The sequence below is a fragment of the Lissotriton vulgaris genome, chromosome 2_1 (genome assembly GCF_964263255.1).
Source record: "Lissotriton vulgaris chromosome 2_1, aLisVul1.2, whole genome shotgun sequence".
NCBI lineage: Eukaryota > Metazoa > Chordata > Amphibia > Caudata > Salamandridae > Lissotriton > Lissotriton vulgaris.
Window position 1 is genome coordinate 1,002,209,250 of NC_141687.1, and position 19,085 is coordinate 1,002,228,334.

General features: G+C 46.9%; 1 protein-coding gene across 1 annotated transcript in view; it reads left to right on the plus strand.

Moving 5' to 3' along the window:
• Positions 1-490: 490 nt before the first annotated feature.
• Positions 491-19,085, plus strand: part of SLC38A11 (solute carrier family 38 member 11) — a 501,004-nt gene continuing 482,409 nt past the window's right edge. The window contains exon 1 of the mRNA XM_086954209.1: positions 491-935. Within this exon, the coding sequence (XP_086810335.1) occupies positions 491-935 (445 nt within the window). The remainder of the gene's footprint in view (positions 936-19,085) is intronic.

The window sequence follows — 19,085 nt, forward strand, 5'->3', positions numbered from 1 at the left end:
CTCTTCCCGTGTCTCCGCCCCTTGCCTGCCTGCTTGAAAACTCCTCGCGGCCCCCGCTTCGCGGGAGCCGCTCGTGGAGGAGTCCTTGGATCCCTGTTTGCTGCTGCTGCCAGGAGCCCCGTAGGGCATTGCTTCCGTGTGCCAGGAGCCCCGCTGGGCATTGTAATCACGAGGGGAGCTGCTCACGAAGAGAACGGGACTGCGAGGGCCAGCAGGCTGTGCGTGTTCCAGCCAGCACACCTGCCGCCTCTTCCTGTGTCTCCGCCCCCCCTATCCTCATTTGGCTTAATACCTGAAGTCATTATGCGTCAGCGGGACGCGTGTGCGGGACATCACCCGGGACAAAGCCCGGACTAAGGGCGGACCCTCTTAGGCCCTCATAGGCCAGAGTAGGCCGGGCCGGGCTTACTTTCCTGTTCTCCTGTTCTTCTGTTGTTTGGTACTGGTTTCTACTTAGCCCTTGTTGCCCAAGACATACCATTTACCTATCATGCCTTCACCAGCTCTGGACAAATCCATAGTGAAACTGGGGGGGTCTAAGATTAGAACCTTGGATACATATTTTCCACGCTCTTTGGCGGAGGAAGAGGGAGATTTGGATACTGCTCTTGCCGAACGCAGGGCTGAGCGCCGACGCTCTATTGAAAATCTGAAACATAGACCCCTGGTAGATATTGTAGATGGTGGCACATCGCTGATTGCTAGTGAGGAATCTCTTTCACAGGAAGGAGTCCCTCTTTTGCTGAGGGAATGTACTGTTAGTCCCAGTCAGGTACCGGTGCCCAGCCCCTCCCCTAGCCTCTGCTGTACGGCTATTGATCTTATATCCCAACCTACCCTGACCTCTAAATCAAGGAAAGCTAAGCCCAAATTAGTTACTGTGGCCGAGCTGCACGGCCCTCCTCCTAATAAGCGTAGAAGGAAGTCGAGGGCAGGTAAGGGTAAATCCAAACTTTCCCATACCGATTTTGGAAAACCTACTAAGTCTGTTCCTGTTCCCGGTAAGTCTAATGAAGATACGGGTACTGTTCCTCCCACTATGAATAGCTTGCCTATTTTACTGCCCCCAGTTGTCCCCCAGGGGAACCTAGAATTCTTACTCAGATCTCTGCTGCAGCCTATCACCGAGAGTATTAAGAGAGTGGAGATCCGTCTAACTATTCTTGAGGCTACATTAAGTAGTTTGAATTCGCAGGTCAATACCCTTGGAAGACCCCCTGAGACTATGCTCCCCCCTACCCTACCCCCCACCTCACAACCTCCTCCAGCTATTTCAGAACCAACTGCGGTGACTTCTGCCACCCCTATTTTGCAACCCCTCATGGCCATACCAGTTCCCCCATGCCATAATAAAACTATTATTCACCCACTACTACCAGCAGGTATTACTCCCCCTGTTATAAATCCCAATGGGGCTGTAAATGGTGACGGTATTCCACCCCCTTTTACCGGAGAAACCTGCCCCTAGAGTTCGGAGACCCGACCTTCCCCCCGAAGCTAACGATCTTATGGTAGTTATGGCCGGGGTTCCTCCCCTGGAGATGGGGGAAGGCGAGAATTTTTTCTCACTAAAAAATCAAGTAATTAAATGGTTGAACTGGAATAGACCTCTTCCTGCATATTTTAATAATGAAATTGTGATGGTAAGGAGGGTACCCTGGCTGGGCAAGACCAGGAAGTCAATAGTTGGGGACTGTATTTTGGTGAGCTTTAGAGACCCAAGGACTGTTCATTACATCTGCTCGGGGTCGAATAGATCATCTGAATCCACCATCCGGACCCTGCCTGTATCTTTTTTCTTCCCCCCTGTACAAATGCATTGTGATCAAGTTCAGGACAAATGGACAAGGGTTGCTCGGAGGGGTAGATTTTGTGGGTATCCAGCTCAACCTGTTTTTCAACCACCTATGACACCCTTCCATAATTATAACCGTTTTAATTGTCTGAGTGGCCTTAATGGTGTTGATTGACTGCCCACTGCTGTAGACCCCACTATTTCTTCTGATAAAGAGCCTACGGTATTGCCCGACAGTAGCCCTATTCCCATTCAAGACCTTACAATGTCCCAAACTGCCCCGATAATCCCCGTGACCTATCCAGTATTACTGGACCCTCTACCTGTCAATAATGCTTTAATCACCACGGTACCAGTGCCTACCCAACCCCCCATTTGTTCCCCTGGGCTGAAGTTTGTTACCTGGAATGTTGCAGGGTGGAGCAGGCAATCGGCCTCATTGGGGTGGAATGAGATCCTCTCGGATTTTGATATTTTATGCTTACAAGAGACCTGGGCAACTGCTGATATTGAACTAAGCATGGGCGGAAAATCCGTTCCGCTCGCGGATTTTGCGGATTTTCGGGAAATCCGCAATCCGCGAGATTTGCGGATTTCCCGCAAAATCCGCAAATTCGCACGCAGCGGATTTTTTTGGCGGCGCGCGGCGTTGGTGATACAATTTTTGCGGCGCGCGGCGTTTATCATCGTTTGCCGAGTTGTTTTTTTCGATAGTTTGCGAGTGCTGCGCCATTTTGGATCTTGGTGTGTGATCCCGCGGGAATTTGCGAGCGCGATTACGTCATCGCGGCTTGCCAGCGATAGTTTGTCAACGCGAGTACGGCGAGATCACGTCTCGCGGTACTTCGCAATTGCGAGATTTGAGATGCGGCGAGCGAAAATATAAATTTGCAATTCTGCACAAGAAATCCACCAGCAAGCAGCATAAACCTTCTAGAAATGATGATTTTTATGTGAATAACTCCTTAGTTTGACATTTGCCTGCACTTTTTTAGCGAGGAGTCCATTTTGGGGAGGGGGGCAGGGGGGTGGGAGGAAGGAAGTGCCCCATAGTCTTCAACTTCCTGTTCCTGTTCAGCAGGCTCCTCCCAGTGCTTTGTCCATCTCCTGGTCACTTTTCATTCGGATGTGGACCTGGAAGGATTACTTTTTGTGGATGCTGCTGGATCTTTGGATTTGAGGCCTTTTTGACTTTCTTTGGATCACTGTTGGATTAGAAATTTTACAAGTAAGTTTGTTTGGGGCATTACAGTTGCTGCAACTAAAATTTTGGGATTTTCGATTTTTGGGCTGTTTTGGGGCCTTTTCCCCAGGGGTACTCAGTGGTGGGTGGACTGATTCTTTCTGTGGGTTGTCTTGAACTTAAACATCATGGAGGCCATAGATGAATTGGGATTGTGCTGATTTTTCTGTGTTTTTCGATTTTTTTTTTTTGTAAAATTTTGTGTTTTTCGATTTTTGACCTGTTGTTGGGGCCTTGACCAGGGGTAGTGAGTGGTGCATGGGCCTAGTCTTTCTGTGGGCTGTCTTGAATTTAAACATCATGGAGGCCATGGATGGAATGGGATTGTGCTGATTTTGCAGTGTTTTTCGATTTTTGGGCCTGTACTTGTGGCCTTTTCACCAGGGGTATTTGAGTCTAGCATGGGCCTAGTCTTTCTGTGGGCTGTCTTGAATTTAAACATCATGGAGGCCATGGATGGAATGGGATTGTGCTGATTTTGCAGTGTTTTTCGATTTTTGGGCCTGTACTTGTGGCCTTTTCACCAGGGGTATTTGAGTCTAGCATGGGCCTAGTCTTTCTGTGGGCTGTCTTGAATTTAAACATCATGGAGGCCATGGATGGAATGGGATTGTGCTGATTTTGCAGTGTTTTTCGATTTTTGGGGGTGTTCATGGGGAGGGACATGCCATGTGGCTGGTGGCCATTTTGAGTGCAGCTACAGGCACTGGCCATGTGCTGGCAGGCAAGTGGCCATTTTGAATGCAGGCTTTGTTGTTAGGCCTCCAACCATTTTGCCTACTTTTCAACCTTTATTTATGCCCAGGGGTAGTGAGTCTTGCATGGGCCTAGTATTTCTGTGGGTTGTCTTGAATTTAAACATCATGGAGGCCATGGATTGAATGGGATTGTGCTGATTTTGCAGTGTTTTTCGATTTTTGGGCCTGTACTTGTGGCCTTTTCACCAGGGGTATTTGAGTCTAGCATGGGCCTAGTCTTTCTGTGGGCTGTCTTGAATTTAAACATCATGGAGGCCATGGATGGAATGGGATTGTGCTGATTTTGCAGTGTTTTTCGATTTTTGGGCCTGTACTTGTGGCCTTTTCACCAGGGGTATTTGAGTCTAGCATGGGCCTAGTCTTTCTGTGGGCTGTCTTGAATTTAAACATCATGGAGGCCATGGATGGAATGGGATTGTGCTGATTTTGCAGTGTTTTTCGATTTTTGGGGGTGTTCATGGGGAGGGACATGCCATGTGGCTGGTGGCCATTTTGAGTGCAGCTACAGGCACTGGCCATGTGCTGGCAGGCAAGTGGCCATTTTGAATGCAGGCTTTGTTGTTAGGCCTCCAACCATTTTGCCTACTTTTCAACCTTTATTTATGCCCAGGGGTAGTGAGTCTTGCATGGGCCTAGTATTTCTGTGGGTTGTCTTGAATTTAAACATCATGGAGGCCATGGATTGAATGGGATTGTGCTGATTTTGCAGTGTTTTTCGATTTTTGGGCCTGTACTTGTGGCCTTTTCACCAGGGGTATTTGAGTCTAGCATGGGCCTAGTCTTTCTGTGGGCTGTCTTGAATTTAAACATCATGGAGGCCATGGATGGAATGGGATTGTGCTGATTTTGCAGTGTTTTTCGATTTTTGGGGGTGTTCATGGGGAGGGACATGCCATGTGGCTGGTGGCCATTTTGAGTGCAGCTACAGGCACTGGCCATGTGCTGGCAGGCAAGTGGCCATTTTGAATGCAGGCTTTGTTGTTAGGCCTCCAACCATTTTGCCTACTTTTCAACCTTTATTTATGCCCAGGGGTAGTGAGTCTTGCATGGGCCTAGTATTTCTGTGGGTTGTCTTGAATTTAAACATCATGGAGGCCATGGATTGAATGGGATTGTGCTGATTTTGCAGTGTTTTTCGATTTTTGGGCCTGTACTTGTGGCCTTTTCACCAGGGGTATTTGAGTCTAGCATGGGCCTAGTCTTTCTGTGGGCTGTCTTGAATTTAAACATCATGGAGGCCATGGATGGAATGGGATTGTGCTGATTTTGCAGTGTTTTTCGATTTTTGGGCCTGTACTTGTGGCCTTTTCACCAGGGGTATTTGAGTCTAGCATGGGCCTAGTCTTTCTGTGGGCTGTCTTGAATTTAAACATCATGGAGGCCATGGATGGAATGGGATTGTGCTGATTTTGCAGTGTTTTTCGATTTTTGGGCCTGTACTTGTGGCCTTTTCACCAGGGGTATTTGAGTCTAGCATGGGCCTAGTCTTTCTGTGGGCTGTCTTGAATTTAAACATCATGGAGGCCATGGATGGAATGGGATTGTGCTGATTTTGCAGTGTTTTTCGATTTTTGGGGGTGTTCATGGGGAGGGACATGCCATGTGGCTGGTGGCCATTTTGAGTGCAGCTACAGGCACTGGCCATGTGCTGGCAGGCAAGTGGCCATTTTGAATGCAGGCTTTGTTGTTAGGCCTCCAACCATTTTGCCTACTTTTCAACCTTTATTTATGCCCAGGGGTAGTGAGTCTTGCATGGGCCTAGTATTTCTGTGGGTTGTCTTGAATTTAAACATCATGGAGGCCATGGATTGAATGGGATTGTGCTGATTTTGCAGTGTTTTTCGATTTTTGGGCCTGTACTTGTGGCCTTTTCACCAGGGGTATTTCAGTCTAGCATGGGCCTAGTCTTTCTGTGGGCTGTCTTGAATTTAAACATCATGGAGGCCATGGATGGAATAGGATTGTGCTGATTTTGCAGTGTTTTTCGATTTTTGGGCCTGTACTTGTGGCCTTTTCACCAGGGGTATTTGAGTCTAGCATGGGCCTAGTCTTTCTGTGGGCTGTCTTGAATTTAAACATCATGGAGGCCATGGATGGAATGGGATTGTGCTGATTTTGCAGTGTTTTTCGATTTTTGGGGGTGTTCATGGGGAGGGACATGCCATGTGGCTGGTGGCCATTTTGAGTGCAGCTACAGGCACTGGCCATGTGCTGGCAGGCAAGTGGCCATTTTGAATGCAGGCTTTGTTGTTAGGCCTCCAACCATTTTGCCTACTTTTCAACCTTTATTTATGCCCAGGGGTAGTGAGTCTTGTATGGGCCTAGTATTTCTGTGGGTTGTCTTGAATTTAAACATCATGGAGGCCATGGATTGAATGGGATTGTGCTGATTTTGCAGTGTTTTTCGATTTTTGGGCCTGTACTTGTGGCCTTTTCACCAGGGGTATTTGAGTCTAGCATGGGCCTAGTCTTTCTGTGGGTTGTCTTGAATTTAAACATTATGGAGGGCATGGATGGATTGGGATTGTGCTGATTTTGCAGTGTTTTTCGATTTTTTTGTGCTCTATAACTGAACTGATGTTCCTCTGTCTTCCATTTTTTTTAGGTGCACAAGACTCAAGAGAACCACCAGTGCCAGGAAGAAGTCCTGCAGCGGTGTGTGTGTGCAGCATAACGTCACGCGACGTCACGTCTGGCCTCAGACAACTCTACAATTCGTGCAACTGCGGCCTGCTGTCTGACCTGCTCTGAAGAAGATGGCCCCGCCCCCAAAGAAAGTTCTCCGTAGCTCCTCTAGCAAGAAAGTTGCTAGTAAGGAGCAGAAGAAGCAAGTTACCAAGGAGGCTGGTGTGCCACCCGCCACTTTTTTTGGGAGCAAAAAAAAAAGTACGCCTGCAGCAGCAGGATCTGCTGGGGACCAACCTGAGAGCAGCACCCCTGCTCCATTGGGTTCAGTGCCTCCACCACCACGCCAACTTAAGTCAAAGCCCTTGAGTGCTTCAGAGGCAGTCAGTGTACTTCTCCAATCACCATCGACCAGTGATGTTGGCTCATCGCAAGAAAGTAGCAGCAATGTCCCTGAATCAACACAGGTTGTTGTAACTCATCTGACAAGTGTTGAACAACCACAGCCGCAACAACAACACCATGTGCAAGTACACGCCCAAGTACATGTGGAAGGAGAGGCAGCAAAAGGAGATGCGCAAGCAAAGGTGCATGGACGTTCACAAGTGCCCACAATAGTTGTTCCTCCCGAAGTAGGGGCACATTTGGAAATCGACAATGAAGCTGAGGTATCATTGGAAGCCACTCCTCCTGATGATCATTCATTGTCTTCCACATCCCTAGCAAGGAAAAGATCAAGGGGGGTGTCTACATCTTCTTCAAGCCCACCTCGTTCTGGTGCAAGTGATCTGTCTTGGGAACCACAACTGCGGTCTGACAGTGAGGCAGAGGCACACCATGATCTGACACCGGTACCTAAGCGTAAAAGGAAGGTCGTCCAAAAACTCAAACCTATGGAGTGTGATGAGGCTCAACAAGAAGTGACAGATACTGCTGGTGATGAAGCCTCTCACGATGACGACGAGCCAGTCATCACAAAGGTCACTGCAGCCCCACCGGGCATGCAGCAAAGAGACATTTTGACCCTATCCCGAGAAGCTGCTGAGCGTGATGATGATGTCGGCGAGGAGGCAATGGAAATGGAATCATTAGATTTGGAGTTAAGTAGTACACCAAAACCTACCGCTTCCATATTTCTTCGCAAGAAGGTACCCACCTCGTCCTCGACCTCTATTCGTGGTGGTGAAAGTGCAAAACGTACTGAAGTTCGGCAATCCACATCCTCCACTTCATCTGTCATTAGCAGCAGGACCACCACCACCAGTATCGCCGCCTCCTCCGGCCCCCGAAGACATTTCAAGTCTCCAGTTTGGGACTTCTTTAGTGTTTGCCCAAAAAAGGAAAACGTAGCCATTTGTAGCCTTTGTAAGCTTCGATTTAGTCGTGGTAAGCTTGGTTCTAACTATGGTACCGGAGGCCAGAGAGGTCATCTTGAGAGAAGGCACGCTGTCGAATGGTTTCCGCACCTAGAGGCGGTCAAGAAAGCCGGAATTGCACGTAATGAAAACGTTGATTTGTCATCTGCTGATGACGAGGAGGTAGAAGAAGACGATTCAAACACTTCACTTACACCCAGTTCCCATGTCAGCAGCACACCCCATGGGAGCCACACTAAGAGTGTGGGAGAGAGTGAGACATCAATGCGGAAAAGTTCATCAGCGAGCGTAACTGGGTCGAAGAGATCATCATCATCCCGTAAATCATTGGTCCAGGGCAACATTAAAAAGATGTTGTTTACAGAAGCGCAATATGAACGCAACCACCCAATGACCCGTCTGTATAACACTAAGCTGGCTAAAATGCTAGCTCTGGACCTTCTCCCTTTTTCTTTTGTAGAAGGGGTTGGTTTTCTAGAATTAGTGACAGCGCTCTGCCCTAAATGGAAGGTTCCTAGCCGGTTCTATTTTGCCCGAGTTGCGGTTCCAGCACTACATGAAGATGTTCTGAAGGTGATTGGGGCAGCTTTGCAGAAGAGTGCTGTTCACACTATACATCTGACAACAGACATGTGGACCAGTGGCGCAGGCGCTGATTACATGTGCATCACTGCACACTGGGTCTCTTTTTCAGGGGCTAAAGCAAAGCTAAACTCAGGTGTTGACACTAACATTGTTTTTAAAGGTGCTCGGAAACATGCAACACTAGCCATGTTTGGTTTGGAGAAACGTCACACAGCAGAAAACATTTTGGATGTCTTTAACACAAAGGTCCTTAACTGTCTGTCCCCACTAAAACGCAAGGTTGGTTATGTTTCCACGGACAATGGCTCCAATATAGTTAAGGCCATGAGGGACGGTTACTATTTCAGAGTGCCGTGTTTGGCGCACTGTATAAACCTGGTTGTCCAAAAATTCTTGGGTAATAAACGCAGTGCAGCGTACAGTGTATTGGAGAACTGCCGAAAAATTTGCAAGCATTTCAGGCATTCTTTTAAGGCCCGCAAGCAGCTGAGGAGCATGCTATATCAATGTCAAATGCCAGTGAAAGCACTCATCCAGGAGGTGGTAACACGTTGGAACTCAACCTTCTACATGCTTGAGCGTCTGTATGAGCAGTATACGCAACTCGATCAATATTTCTTGAAAGAGGGTATAGAGGAGCTGAGGATGGGTGGGCCGCAATGGAACATAGTTGAAAGCCTAACACGCATGCTTCGTCCTTTTGAGGTCTTCACACGTGCAGTCAGCAAGGAGGACTCTAATTTGGGAAAAGCTATCCCATTGTTGTACATGCTGGAGGACCAACTGAAGGAGGTGTGTTCTGTGTTTCGAAAAGATGACAAAAAGAAAGACTCTTTGCTTCTGGCTGAGCAATTATTAGAGCTCCTACAAGGTGATGAACGTCTTAAAAAGATCCACTCAGAACAGCATTACATTTGTGCTACTATTCTGGATCCACGCTACAAAAAGGCGCTGGCAGGCAGAGCATTCTTTCCTTTTGCTGATGAAGATGTTACAAAGTACAAACGTTGGCTAGCCTTGTCAGCCAAGAAGTTTGAAACAGAACGGCTGGAAATTGAAGGAAATGGCAGTACATCAGCAGGCCATCCCCAGTCAAAACAATCCACTTCTGCACCTGTGGCTGTGGCACAAGTGACCTCTCAGCCGTTAAAGACACCGGCAACCGGATCATCTGCACGAAAGACAACAGAAACATTGGAGGCTGAAGAGGATTGGCTAGCTCTGCGTGGGTTTGGTTCTCAAAAGGTCAGAGGCACAGCAAGAGCTACGCAAAGTGGAGGAACCTTGGAGGAGGACCTTGAGTCGATGGTGAAGGACTATCTGAATGACTCCACAGAGGTCTATGTTAATTCTGACCCATTGGCGTATTGGCATGGGAAAAAAGAATTGTGGCCACAGCTCACCAACCTGGCTTTAAACTACTTGTCTTGCCCACTCGCAAGTGTGTCTTCTGAACGGGTTTTCAGTGCGGCTGGTGGGATTGTAACTCCCAAACGGAGCCGCCTCTCGCCCAAAAATGTGGAGAGGTTAACAATGATCAAGATGAATCAGCACCTCATACCACCAGATATAAGAGTACGAGAGAGCGTGCCGGATGAAGAGGAGGTGGCCAGCACCATAGATGAGGGAATTTCTACTCTGTCAGGTGGCACTGACCTCACCCTGGCTGAATTCGCAGAGTATGATGACGAAGCCTTATTCTTATTCCTGGACCGTGATACCGACTTCGAGCCCTGAAAATGAGACAACGAATCAATAACTTTCTTTTTCATCCTTATTCACTTTTATTCCTGTGTGTCTGTCTTTCTTTGTTGTGCACAGTTAATATAATTCAAACTTTAATCAGATAATCACAAAAACAAGCCCATCAGCAGAACTGTCTTCACTTGTTTGCTAATTTATTTGAAGGTGCCGCAGTCTGCATTCCTCAGGTTCACAAGTTCAGAAGAACATGCTCCTCTATCCTCCTCCTCCAGACTCCTATTTCCATCAAAGCAGAGGGCTGGTTTACGCCCAATGAAGAAAGACTCAGCACTTGTGGGGGTGTTGTTCTACCTCTTTGCAGGTGAGTTGACGGGTCTGGGGCCATTGCTGGGAAGCACTAAAAGTGGTTTGTGCCAAATCCGAGGCGGAAAATTTTCTGTGTTTTTGATGACTTGCTTGCCTTTGAGGTGCTCTTAGGGGGGGTTCCGTCTGTTTGTGGGTGAGTTTCGTGGTCTGAGAGCATTGCTGGGACACTCTAATCTTGATTGCATTTGCTTTTCAGGAAATCCGTCGTGCCAACCCCGACTTATGGCCTAGCTACGCAGCGCGTTTGGACCGAAGGCCCAGAAATATTGCAAGTATGAGATTTTGCTTTTGGCCTGTTTGGGGGTGTTATGCTTCTTGGCGGGTGGGTTGCCGGGTCTTGGGGCATTCCTGGTAAGGTCTAATACCGGGTAGAAGTGGTTGGGACAAAATCCAGGCCGATTTTTTTTTTGGGCTATTTCTGACATTTTGCTCTATGTAGCGTTTTCGGGGGCCTGTTTGGGGGGCTTCCTGGTGTTTGTGGGTGAGTTTCGTGGTCTGGGAGCACTGCTGGGACACTCTAATCTTGATTGCATTTGCTTTTCAGGAAATCCGTCGTGCCAACCCCGACTTATGGCCTAGCTACGCAGCGCGTTTGGACCGAAGGCCCAGAAATATTGCAAGTATGAGATTTTGCTTTTGGCCTGTTTGGGGGTGTTATGCTTCTTGGCGGGTGGGTTGCCGGGTCTTGGGGCATTCCTGGGAAGGTCTAATACCGGGTAGAAGTGGTTGGGACAAAATCCAGGCCGATTTTTTTTGGGGCTATTTCTGACATTTTGCTCTATGTAGCGTTTTCGGGGGCCTGTTTGGGGGGCTTCCTGGTGTTTGTGGGTGAGTTTCGTGGTCTGGGAGCACTGCTGGGACACTCTAATCTTGATTGCATTTGCTTTTCAGGAAATCCGTCGTGCCAACCCCGACTTATGGCCTAGCTACGCAGCGCGTTTGGACCGAAGGCCCAGAAATATTGCAAGTATGAGATTTTGCTTTTGGCCTGTTTGGGGGTGTTATGCTTCTTGGCGGGTGGGTTGCCGGGTCTTGGGGCATTCCTGGGAAGGTCTAATACCGGGTAGAAGTGGTTGGGACAAAATCCAGGCCGATTTTTTTTTGGGCTATTTCTGACATTTTGCTCTATGTAGCGTTTTCGGGGGCCTGTTTGGGGGGCTTCCTGGTGTTTGTGGGTGAGTTTCGTGGTCTGGGAGCACTGCTGGGACACTCTAATCTTGATTGCATTTGCTTTTCAGGAAATCCGTCGTGCCAACCCCGACTTATGGCCTAGCTACGCAGCGCGTTTGGACCGAAGGCCCAGAAATATTGCAAGTATGAGATTTTGCTTTTGGCCTGTTTGGGGGTGTTATGCTTCTTGGCGGGTGGGTTGCCGGGTCTTGGGGCATTCCTGGGAAGGTCTAATACCGGGTAGAAGTGGTTGGGACAAAATCCAGGCCGATTTTTTTTTGGGCTATTTCTGACATTTTGCTCTATGTAGCGTTTTCGGGGGCCTGTTTGGGGGGCTTCCTGGTGTTTGCGGGTGAGTTTCGTGGTCTGGGAGCACTGCTGGGACACTCTAATCTTGATTGCATTTGCTTTTCAGGAAATCCGTCGTGCCAACCCCGACTTATGGCCTAGCTACGCAGCGCGTTTGGACCGAAGGCCCAGAAATATTGCAAGTATGAGATTTTGCTTTTGGCCTGTTTGGGGGTGTTATGCTTCTTGGCGGGTGGGTTGCCGGGTCTTGGGGCATTCCTGGGAAGGTCTAATACCGGGTAGAAGTGGTTGGGACAAAATCCGCGCGGAAAAGCCTTTAGTTTTGGCACTTTTTGTAACTTAGGGTTCGTTAGGGTTAGCCCTAGCAGCAGGATTGCATGTGTTTCGGGGTGTTCTAGATTTTTCAAACTGAGTTCTGGGGTCTTAGAGCACTCGTGAGAATGTGTAATTTTGGTTGCAAGTCATTTGAAGAAAATCCATGGTGGGAAAGGGGGGATTTGGCATAGTTAAAGAAAGCCTTTGCCACTATTCTTAACTTAGGGTTCGTTAGGGTTAGCAGTATTTCTATTGCATGTGTTTGAGTGGGGGGGATTTCGAGTCTTGGAGCGATGCTGGCTATGGCTACTTTTGCTTGGTTGCTTGCAAGTGGTTTGAATGCAATCCACGGTGGGTAATGGGTAATTAGGGTACTTCGGCCTACTTTTACTTTCAAAGTAAGTTTTGTCACCAGTTTTCTGCTAGGCCTCGTTTTTTGAGATTTGATTGGGGGTCTTCTACATTTTTGCGACTGGCTTTAGTAAGGGTCTGGGTGGGAGCACTGCTAGGAAGATCTAATTTTGTTCTAAAACACAGTTTACAGTACACCTAGCTTGAGGGGCAAGATCCGATACATTAATTTGCCCATACTTATTTATCCTTCAAACGGTGACTCAGAGTACGCACTTTCAAAAACATTGTACTGTCTACTAGGAAAAACAAATTGTGACTTTTTGCACTCCACAGCCTACATACCTTATATTTATTTATCAGTGGTGTTGTAATATTATATCACTTCCTGTTTTTCGTTGAATAATTACAGGCCGGGTTTCAGTCTCTGCAATGGGGAAAAAAGGATGGAGTCAGGCTTCACAGTAGCGAGCCACAATTCAGCATCAGGCAGGCAGTGGACAGGGTGTCTTCTGGTGACCAACATCGATGGACGAAGCGTCGGCTGCAATGGAGGAGTGCCGCTAATAGGAGGATTTTTTTTCTGCGGGCAACTTACTTACCACTTCCAACAGGACCACTACAACCACATAGATACAGTATCCCTTGCCTTTTTCTCTGACTGTGACTGCATTTCTTGGCTCTCTCTCTGCTTCTACATTGATCCCTTAACACATCACTTAGTCCACTCCACTATCACATCTGCACCACACATAGTCATTTGTAAGTGCTCCTACGTAATTCGCAAGTCGCAGCACGCCCCAGGCCGTAGAGGACTGGGATGGCCCCAATGATGAAGCATGTCACCAAGGGGCAACCCTGGTGAGTGAGGGGACACCTAGAAAAAAAGCAATTTCTCCTTTTCTATCTACTATACCTTCTGTCAGGTTACGCAGCCCCTAAGCGCCTACCGTACTATGAAACTACATTTCCCATGAGTAGGCGGGAGACTTGCAGACTATTTAGTGAGACTATATGAGAGTACCCTTGTATGTTAGGACAGCACTTCACTGATGCCTGTCTTGTCTTCTGTTACAGGTATCCTTTCCCTGCTGACCCTACCTTTACCCATCCCACATTTTTTATTTTAGTTTGTTATTTTTCTCCCCCGCCTAATGCCTCGAACACCCTGTGTTTACACTTCTGGGTGTTGGTGACATTTGGAGGTGGAACCATATTTGCATCGACTGGATCACGGGGAGTAAACCTGACACCTTCCAGACCAACCCCATTGAGTGTTGTTGTGAATGGATTTATAGTGACCAGCAAGGCTCTCAGGTATCTGGCTACAGAGACCTTATGTTGAATATAGTTATCAATATTTCCACCCACGCCCTGTACTGTCGCATTCTTTCTTCCACAGTTGTCGAAAGTACTAATTACTTTTAACTGACATGCATGCAGTTACAGTAGTGTATGCACTTTCAAAGATTGATGGATAGGTTTGTACCCAAAGATTTGTTTATGTTCACAATTGTTCGTCCATGCTGTGCTACTTTTTCTTGTCTCCCAAAACCTTTCCCAAAAACCCCCGTACCCATCCATTTTTCAAACCCTAACCCTCTTCCCCCGGGCTGTGTGGTTTTGATTGATGTGTGACTAAATTACAGCAATAAATCCACACACTTGCTGGGGAGGATAAGGTGATAGCAACAGGCTGGTGAAGAAATCCGAGGATATATTCTTACTCTGCTTGACAAAGACCCATGGCTAATGTCAAAGAACTTCAACCGAATTAGTTATACTTTAACATTTGTTAGGCTACAACGTGGCACTGTTCTAGTGTACTTCTGTCACCTGCTATATTCTGTATTGTACCTTTGTATTGCTCAGGAGGACAAACCAGATTTCATTTTCTTTTTTTCATAGGCAAGCAACTGCCACTGTGTCACACCACTAGTACCACCGCTATGAGGAAATTTTATCCGCCCAGGATTGCCAACCTTATTTGCTGTTTCCCGTGGAGCCAGCCCTGGGCCTAGCCCTACTTGCAAACAGAAATTACAGGTAAGATAGGCGTTTGGTTGGAGGTAGTATAATGGAGTATTAGGAGAGACGAGAGATTTGATTGACGGTAGTACTACTAAAGTCCTAGGACTATTCAGGAAAACAAACTTACTGTTATGTTAAACCCCCACCCACCAGACTCAAAAGCAGTAAAAAACAGGTATGGTCAGATAAAGTTTCAAAAAGTATATTTTTATAGCCCTAACAAAAGAATCTCCCGCAAGACCCTCCCTAACCCCAACGATTGTCCTTCAAAAGTCCCCAAAAATCACAACTCCCAATTCCCACCCCCCAAAAGTCTCTAAAAAAGGGGCAAGGGACACTATGGCAGGGTGCTGTTGGAATTAGCAGCCAGGGCATCATGCTCCTTGCGGAGGGTGGCAAGTTCGAAGCGGAGGCCCTCCACCACGTTCTTATAATTATGGACCTCCTGCTCCAGGTAGGACAGTCTGAGGGATAAGCGGCGCCGGTGTGCCTTGCAAATCCTGTGAGGGGCAGCTGCTTTCTTTGCTGCTGGGCGGTGGCGTTTGGCTTTGGTAGCCCGGCTCCGTACCGCTGGAGCACTGCGCTGGCTGGCAGCCCGCACGGAGGAGGAGGCAGCTGTCCCAGTGGACGTTGTTGTTGTTCCAGACTGCGTCTCCTCCTCCTCCAGGGCCACCAGCCGCCGATATTCAGCAACAGTGGCATCCAGCCTCCGTTGCCGGGCCATTCGAGCCAGCTCCTTCCTCCTTGATGGTGTCTTGGATTTGGAAGGAGCAACTACATGAAAAAAGAAAGACATAGTCTGTAACCAATGCTCCTTAAGATTAACACAAAATGATTGAGCAGAAAGTTGTCACAGTACAAGTAGCAAATTGAAAGCACAGTGCATAACTATTGAGGACAGTATCTATGTAACCTCCGACTTCTTCATCCTTGCTCTAACATTAGTGGGAGTTTAAGGAACAAATTCTACGAGCACTATGGACTTCTATTACAGTCGACTATGACAGTACACCACTCTTATTCTTCTTCTTCTCTCTTGTTTAGGAAAATTGGTACGTTATCTTATGCAAGCCGGCATAATGCCAGCGCAGTGAACTTGCACCTGAGAAAAACAGACGCACACCATGGTGAGTGAGACAGACTTGCGTTACTGTACCGGTCCAGTACATGCAGGTGGTGAAGCTCTTACTTTTCTATTACGGGTGGCACTGAGAATACTCTGTTAAAAGGGCTACTGCTTAATTAATTTAGCTTTCACCCTACAGTGCAAATGAGTATTAGAAAAGGAAAATGAAGAAGCTAAATTATCTGATTATCTATCACTTCACATGGGATGTATTTGATGACATATGGGATGACTTTAGGTGCTTTGCTTATTATTGAGTGAACAGTGATACCCCCACACATGAATGACGTACTACTACTAAACTAAAGTTATTAAGGGAGGTAGGGAGTGCCCACCGTAATAACTGGATATATGCTGTGCTTGCAGTTGCAATACAAACTACTGCTACTATTCATGGTAGTCTTTGGACAACGTTACAACTTCTTTTCCTTGCCTTTCCTACACTGGAACGGACGTGCGGGTGCGGTGTTACATGCTCTTCAAAGTAACACTTAGTTCATCCAGTGACCGTCTACTCTCTCTAGATTCACATATGCTATCTAAGAGTCAGATAGTACCATGAATGATCCAGGCATCCATCCATTCAAAGTATATTGCACACATACAGTTTCTGTCTCACCCACCCAGGCTGTTCTCCTTCCACCCATCCTTGCTTCATCATTCACCCAGCCATGCACCATACCATTTTCTTACCTTCCCAGCCACCTCGGGGACCAAGCAAACACATATCATTCTTCTTTGCCAGTCATCATTACATTTCTCGTGCTTCCACACTTACTTACACCCTTCTTTCGCTTTTCGTTCATCCCATCCATCAAGTTCACCTCAGATCTGATTGGGATTCTTCTCGCCAAAAACTTCACAGCTAAGTCGAAGTACATTTAGAGGAGGCTACTACCTGCTTTTTTTATAATACACCCGTGCAGAAAGCACACTCTGCAGTCTTCAATCTCAATGACTAAGGAATGTATAGCTTACCTCTGCCCGCCACCACCGTGTGAACCCTCACAGGCATGTCCTTTTCCGGCACTTGCACCGCCTCCTCCCCAGAGTTGTCCTCCTCGTCCAATGCCACCACCTCCGCGCTGGCCCCGTCTCCAGATGTTCCACCTACAAAGTACATTTAATAATGTTAGAATACACCACTCACTACTATATAATATTTGGTCTAGGAGGAAGAAAGAAATGTGAAAAAAAGTGTACAATTTAATAATTTTTGACTGTGTACTCTAGAGTAAAAATGTCCCTTTTTCCAGGGAAGGCTGTTGTCTTGCTGCACTTTTTGGCACAACTGATGAATGTTTGCTTTTTACTTTTTAACACGCACCACTTTTTCTCCTAACAGACAGAACCTTGACTTCTAAGAACACGAGCAGGATCAAGTTCAAACCAGGTGAGAGCTCGGCTCGACCACAAGAAATGTGTCCAATTAATCGTCAGCACTAAGCACTTTTCCATTTTCAGTTACACGTTCACTTTTATGACAAACTTGAATTTAATAAATGTGTTTACTTTTAATAAAGCTTTTAAACTTAAATAGACTCTGTGGTTTTTGGTCCTCCAGACTAGAGTGGATGAGCTAAAGGTTTTCGAATTTTTGCAAGCATGAGTCCGTGCCTCTGCCATCGGTGACTTTGGGAGCTAAATGACTCTGCCACACTATCTAGTCAGTAAGGAGATTGGGGGTTCAACTACAAAGTCTGTTATCACTGAGGTATGTGGAAAGTCTAACAGTTACAGCACCTATTATAATTGATAAGCTAAGCGATGCATTATTTAGTGTCCATAGTTCTGTTTGTGCAGATTTGTCCCTGCAACAGTAGTAGAATGGATTGTCCTATCCAAACCAAAAGTAAAGTAGTATCTTATTATTTCTTGGTGGTGGTCATTCACCTTTTTATTGTTGGCAATGGTCAAAGCATAAACATTTAGAATACTTGAAAAGACATTATGGACAATCCCAGAGGACTACACTCAGTGCATAGAGCTATTGCTGACTAGAATGGGAGTCCAATGGAAATGCCAAATGTGCAATCTTAGTTAGCTACACAGACAGACTAATAAGAATAATCTAGTAATACCACACGGAGTCATAGGGATAAGAATTTAGATCCTGTCTACAAGAAGATCAAAGACGATTTAGAAAAAATCGAATGAGGAACGCTAGGAAAAAATAAGTACTCTATATTAAAATTAAAACTTACTGGGGCCAGCAAAGGAGCCCTCGACTGCCCGGTCCTGGCCTGCATCGACAACAGCACCCTCCTCCTCCTCCTCCTGTGTCCTCCTCTTGCCCCTGGGGGAAGCTGATGTACAACATGAAAGAAAGAAAAACAGAAAACATGGATGATATTTATTTTTCAACCAAATCAAACATTTAAAAAAGAACTAACAAAGTAACAAAATATTTTTGCGAAATAGCAAATAGGGAACGACTCCACGGGATATATTATTGACCAATCTCATGTGGTCGACTACGTCATTACTTTAGTATTGCTTGATTTGCGGACCGTCGAATTGGAAACTACCCTATGTAACTCACTAAACAAAGTACTAAAAAGGTTTGCCTAGGATTGGCAGGCAGCAGTCCGCAGCACGCAAAGTGACAGCCAAAGTCCATCGTGATTGAAGATCAGCGACAACACTAAAGTTTCCTACTACATTCACCAGTCATTAAAATACTCAAACTATTAATCCACCACCACTATTTCTTCTTATCGCCATGTGTACAAAGGAAGGACTGGACTTGAGTCTGTAGGGGCTGATTTATAAGGCCCTTGCGGCTCTTTTGCTCCATTGTTGCGTGACTTTTGTGACGCAGCGACAGCACAAAAGAGGCGCAATGGTGCGGCGTATATTAACAACGTGACGCATCTGGGAGATGCATCACGTTGTAAAGCCCTGCGCCAATAGGGGTGTTCCGGCGCAAGGGAGGGCGTTCCAAAGTGGCTGAGGGAAATCTACAAGATTTCAATCAGTCACTTTGAGGACAATGATGCGTGACTCAAACCCTGCGCCTGCTTGAAGCAGACGTACGGCTTGACGCAGCATTGGGGAGATAGGGCACCCCAGAGAATTGATGGAGCTGCACCATCGTTGCGACGCAACTCCAGCAATGCGCCACCTTTACGGCACAGATGCGTAACGCTTTGGTGACGTTTTGGGCCCATGGCGCGCCGCATTGTAATACGGCGCACCATGGGTGATGGTGGCGTGACGCACAATTACTGGCGCATCCCTGCAACTTTGCAGGGATGCGCCGGTAATTAAAAATCTGAACCTTAGTGTGTAGCATTGCGCAGTTCTTTCAACTACACTCATACATAATTTC